Source organism: Anopheles stephensi, unplaced genomic scaffold (genome assembly GCF_013141755.1).
Source record: "Anopheles stephensi strain Indian unplaced genomic scaffold, UCI_ANSTEP_V1.0 ucontig309, whole genome shotgun sequence".
Classification (NCBI taxonomy): Eukaryota; Metazoa; Arthropoda; class Insecta; order Diptera; family Culicidae; genus Anopheles; species Anopheles stephensi.
In genome coordinates this window covers 2140-8083 of record NW_023405246.1, presented here as the reverse complement: position 1 = coordinate 8083, position 5944 = coordinate 2140, and the positions used below count along the sequence as shown (strand labels likewise).

At 53.1% G+C, this 5944-nt stretch overlaps 1 protein-coding gene across 1 annotated transcript; it reads right to left on the bottom strand.

Annotated features, from left to right (window-relative positions):
- Nucleotides 1-2926: 2926 nt before the first annotated feature.
- On the bottom strand, nucleotides 2927-5054 carry LOC118516508. The gene is made up of 2 exons (XM_036062439.1): nucleotides 4053-5054; nucleotides 2927-3617 (listed from the first exon to the last, which is right to left on the bottom strand). Exons 1-2 carry the CDS (start codon nucleotides 4846-4848, stop codon nucleotides 3394-3396), a joined length of 1020 nt encoding a protein of 339 aa, XP_035918332.1. The 5' UTR covers nucleotides 4849-5054; the 3' UTR covers nucleotides 2927-3393.
- Between the last annotated feature and the right edge of the window lie 890 nt (nucleotides 5055-5944).

Sequence of the window (5944 nt, the reverse complement as noted above, 5' to 3'; positions counted from 1 at the left end):
GTGGAGCAGCTGGTGGCTGGCTAGTGAGCTTAGGCCTTCTTTTCGGTCTTCTTCGGCAACAGCACGGCCTGAATGTTGGGCAGCACACCACCCTGGGCGATGGTCACACCGGACAGCAGCTTGTTCAATTCCTCGTCGTTGCGGATGGCCAGCTGCAGATGACGCGGGATGATGCGCGTCTTCTTGTTGTCTCGTGCAGCGTTTCCTGCCAATTCCAACACTTCAGCGGCCAGGTACTCCATCACGGCAGCCAGATACACTGGTGCGCCGGCACCGACACGCTCGGCATAGTTGCCTTTGCGCAGCAGACGATGGATACGGCCAACTGGGAACTGCAGACCAGCACGGTTCGAGCGGGACTTTGCCTTTCCCTTCACTTTTCCTCCCTTTCCACGGCCAGACATGATGAAGGCTTGGGTTTCAGTTGAGTTCGTTGAGAGCGCGACGCGGCGATGTGCGATGCTTCGTAGCTTGTTCGCTTGTGCCAGAAAACGTTTTTTTTTTTTTTTTTTAACGTTAAAGAATTTATTGATGGATATCTTAGAATTAACATTATTAACATATTTTCGCGAGAATCAACTGAAATGTTTTTCAGCGCTCTTGTCGTTTTGTATGCCAAGAGGCAGTTCTTTTTGTTAAATTAAATAATGATGTTGTATGCACTTAGGCTAATTGTTAGTTTAAACTTACAAACTAATTAACAACTTACGAACTAAAACAAACTACTATCTTAAAACTAGCTAACTACCTTATTCTCTAAATATTAGGTTTTTCACCTGCTGGTGTGTGGAAACCGCTGCTGAAGTCTGCAGCCGGTTGATGATGTTGTCTGCTATTACGTCGAATGGTGCTGTGTTCGCTGCATCGTAGAGCTCCTCAAGCCGTGTCCAGCTGGGAGCGTCCAGAATGAGACGGAGGATTCTATTGCAATTTGTTTGTATCTTCAGCAGGTTCGTCCTTGCACAGGTACGCCAGACAGGAATGCCGTACGTTGCTGTGGGCAGGACGATCTGTTTATAGATGGCTATCTTGTTGGATGGGTGTAGCTTGGAGCGTCTGTTGATGAGTGGGTATAGCTTCCCCAATAGGATGAGCAAGCGGATGGATGTTAGCTTGGTGTGGTGATGGAACAGCATACGGTTGTCGATGGTGATCCCGAGGTATCGCACCGTCGTCTTCCACGGCAACCGGATGCTGTCGATGGTGATGTGCTGGGTTTGGGGACTGATGAGCTGTTTTGACAGGCGATGGGGGATGATCATCGCCTGGGTCTTGGAGTGGTTGATTTTGATCTTCCAGCTGGAAGCATACTGTCCGATGATGGTCAGCGAACGTTGAGCGCCGCTTCTCAACTCTGCCAACGTCCTACCCTTCGTCGCGATGGCCATGTCGTCTGCAAACAGGAACATGTCCGCACCGACGGGAAGGGTCGGCAGGTCCGCAGTGTACAGCAAATAGAGCAAAGGCCCCAATATGCTGCCCTGCGGAACACCGGCTGGTACTGTAGCAGCACCAGAGGCAGTTGAGGAGACGACGACCCGGAACGTCCGCTGTTGTAGATAGTTGTGCAGGATGTTCACCAGGTGAGCTGGAACCCCGAACCTGCATAACTTGTGGATGAGCCCGTTGTGCCACACGTTGTCGAACGCCTTCTCGATGTCCAGCAGGACGACAGCGGTGGATTTGGAAACTCGTTTGTTTCTATGGATGGTGTTCTTGAGCCGAAGAAGCTGTAGTGTGGAGGAATGGCCGGACCGGAAACCGAACTGCTCCGCTGGGATGAGTTGCCGCTCGTCGACTGCATCGCGAAGCCTCCAGTAAACTAATCTCTCGAAGAGTTTACCGGGAGCACTCAGCAGACTGATGGGTCGATAGCTTGCAGGCAGCGTCGGATCCTTCCCTGGCTTTAGGATCGGGATCACCTTAGCGCACTTCCAGGACTGTGGGAAATAGAAAAGTTGAAAACAACGGTTATAGATATTTACCAGAAGTGATAGCGCCTTTGGTTGCAGTTTTTTCAAAAGAATGTTGAAGATGCCGTCGAAGCCGGGCGCCTTCATGTTCCTCATTCTCTTGACTGCAGCCTTCACTTCTGCTATGGTGGTTTGGTCTTCGGGTGGAAAGGGTGGGTCGACCGCAACGAGTCGGTCAATCGTCGCAGCCACAGATGACTCATGTGGACTGGGCATCGACAGACCGATCTGGTGAGCACTGGCGAACTGGTGGGCAAGTGCATCGGACTTTTCTGCTGGTGTGTATGCCGTCTGGGTCGTGGCTATGGTGAGTGGTGGTACTGGTCTGGGTTTGGTGCGAAGGACTTTTGCAGTTTTCCAGAAGCTGGGTGCATGGGGAGGTAGCCTTTGGACCATACGCTCGAAGCTGTTGTTGCGGATCGTCTGTACTCGCTCGCGGATGATATGCATAAGCTGCGTGGCCTGGCGTTTCAGCAACAAGTCCCCAGTCCGCTGATACCGTCGCCTCAGCATATTACGTCTGGTGATGAGTGATCGCGTGTGGTCATCGAGAACGAGAATCTCACCACGCACACTCCTCTCCGGGACGCACTCCGCTTCAGCTGCTTTGACGGCACTCTCGAACCGGGCGATTGCTGCGTCAACGTCGGGTATCGCGGGACCAACGTCAGTGTTGTCGATAAGCTGGTCCACGGTTCTCCCAAAGCGAGCCCAGTCGGTGTGGCAGTAGTCCTTTCGCAGTAGAGGTGGATGTCGGGTTGCATTCAGATTCAGTTCCGTTAAGACCGGGAAGTGATCTGAGTTCAGCTCATCGATGGTTTGGGGTTTGCTGCAGATGAAATTAGAAAGGAAAATATCTATTATTGAATGGATACCTCGGTTGGGGATGTGTGTTGGAGCATCGGGGAACTGCACGACGAAATTCCCACGCTGCAACAGGTCCGCCAGGGCGATTCCATTTGTGTTGCTCCGTACGTTGCCCCACAACTGGTGCCTGGCGTTGAGATCACCCCCAATGAGTGAACGGGCCGGATTGCTGGTGATGATGTGTAGCTCTTGTCGGAACGTAGCTCTCCGCGACAGAGTGCACTGCCGCGGACAGTAGACTGCCGTAAGCTGCAGTGGACCGGTGTCGGTATGGAGCTGGACGCCTATTGCTTCTATGGTGGTGGTGTTGTAGTGCGGGAGTAGTGTGTGCCGGATTCCACGTCGGATCGCTATGGCAACACCGCCGCCTCGGGAGGTGGTGCGATCCAGACGATGGATGGTGTAGTTGCCTAAGAAGAAACTCATCTCAGGCTTGAGATATGTTTCCACTATTAGCGCTGCATCGATGTTGTGCCGGACGAGGAAGTCACCGAGTGGAATTTGCTTAGTCCGGACGGACTGAGCATTCCATGTGATGACTCGCAGCGCCCGGTCAGTGAAGGAGCATCAATAGTTCTCCGATAACGGCGATTTGTTCTCCCTTGTTGCGGCAAAGGCGGATCTTCGGGAGCATTCTGCTAAATATAGCGAATAGCTCTTCCGGGCTAAACAGGTCTTCCGATGAAGTTGTGGCTGGAGTTGTGGTTGGTGTTGTAGCTGGTGTGTCTGGAGCGTTCTTGATGTCCTGCAGTCGCTTCGCAAGATTGTATCTCGGTGCTGTGGATTGCAAAGAAGAAGAAGAAGTTGGTTTAGGTTGTGGTACTGTTGGGTTAGGTTGTGGGGTGCGCGCTGCCGTAGGTCGGACGCTCGGAGTGGTTGGTGCTGACACAATCTGCGCAAAGCTTTTGGCCTTGGGAGCAGTGTGCAACACCGGAGGAGGAATGGAGTGTGGGAGTGTGGTTTGGATGGTGGCTAACGGTGGAAGCGCGTGCCACACGTTAGCTTTGGCTGGTGGAGGAGCAGAGTTTCGACCGTTGGCGCGCTGACGAATCTCGATGTATTTGGCCCGCTTTGGACACGACGGATCATCGGCGCGATGAGCAGCACCACAGTTCGAGCACTTTACTGTGCCCGAACCCGATGGACACTGCTCCGAGAGATGCTCCGCCGCGCAGATGGCACACCGAGGTTTAATTTGGCAATGGCGAGTACCATGCCCAAAAGCCTGACATCGATGGCATTGCGTCGGGCCTTTCTTCCCTCCGCGGTACGGCTCCCATCGCACGATGACTTGCTGGATTGACCGTACTGCCTCCAGCTTTTTTAGCGAGCATGTTCCTCGCTTGAAATGAACCAGGTACAACCTGGTTTGAATGCCCTCTGCGCGGCGCTTGATCTCGAACGCCTCCAAAACGTCGAGCTGGTGGATTTCCTTCAGTTCACAAACGATCTCCGCGAGGTCCGTTTCCGGAAGCCCACGAAGCACCGCCTTGAAGGGACGCATGTTTTTAGCGTCATGCGAAAAATATTCCGCATTCCGCTGCTGCAGGTAGTTAAGGACCTCCTGCTGTTCAGCAGGAGATCGAACGGTGATTGACGTGCCTACGCCGGAGATACGGAACTCTGGTGTGATTCCACGAGCCTGCAGTTCCGGACGCAGGACAGCTACTGGGAGTGACTTCACCGTGATCGGAGGCATTTTTGCCGCCGATACGGGAGCCGGAGCCGATGTACGCCCTGCAGGAACAGCGGGCGTAGCTGGTGTTGTGGAAGGCTTCGTTGTCGGGACTGCCTTCCGTTGTCGCCGGTTTACGGTGACAAATTGTGCCGAGTTATCCTCCTGCACGCTGGTGGATGAACGTGACTCCGTACTGTCCACGCTCATCGTATCGTCAGATTCCTCCGAAGAGGAAGAAACCACGCTCCTCGAGCGCTTGGACTCGGCCGAATCGGAGCTCGATCCTACCGAGTCTGGCTTCCTACTCCTCCTTCTACCACGCTTCGGCATAGCCGAAGTCGAAGCCGAAGCAGGCTACGAGGCTACACTCACGAACAGGCACAAGCGCAGCACACGAACACACACACAGGTACAAATACGATACACGGAGAATCACAGCACAGGTACAGTAGCACAACACGGGCACACCAAGAAGCACAGTCAAGTAGCAGGCACTAATCGCAGGCAGCATAACCACACTGGTCGAAGTCCAGGCACGGTATGTAGAGTTTCACGACTTCCGACGCCCCTTTTATAAGATCGCTCGGCCTGCACACATGCACACTTCCTCGCAGCGAGCGTACGACAGAGGGTACGCATGTGTTGGTGTGGCCTAAAGTGTATATAATGGCGCGGTCTCGCGCCGAGAGCATTTATTGTGCATTGTGAACCTGAACCTTACGGATCAAAATGACTGGACGCGGAAAGGGAGGCAAAGGTCTGGGAAAAGGAGGAGCCAAGCGTCATCGCAAAGTGCTGCGCGATAACATCCAGGGAATCACCAAGCCAGCTATCCGTCGTCTGGCCCGCCGTGGAGGAGTGAAGCGTATCTCTGGCCTGATTTACGAGGAAACTCGTGGCGTGCTGAAGGTATTCCTGGAGAACGTGATCCGTGATGCGGTCACCTACACCGAACACGCCAAGCGCAAGACCGTCACAGCGATGGACGTCGTGTACGCGCTGAAGCGTCAAGGTCGCACTCTGTACGGTTTCGGAGGTTAAGCCCGACGACCCCGCCAGCCAGCGAACACAGCTGTTGCCAGCTCATCTCAACGGTCCTTTTCAGGACCACAATCCGTTAGCGTTGCCTAAAATGCCTACATTTTACAACTTTGATTGATGGTTGGTTTGAAAATATTGAGAATTATTCTAAGTGATCATTGGTGTTCGTTTGCGGTGATTCGAATATCGAACAGAACCAGTATTCAGGCAAGCTCAAAGAGAGACGCCATCTAGTGCAGACGCTGAGACACGGTACGACAGGGGTTTTTTTTTTAAATTTCGTAGCAACGTACGGAACTGTCCATGAAGTGAGACGAGCAACACGCGCAGGTCCCTTCCCGATTGTGATCAGTGAAAATCAAACATATGTATAGTGTCACAAAAA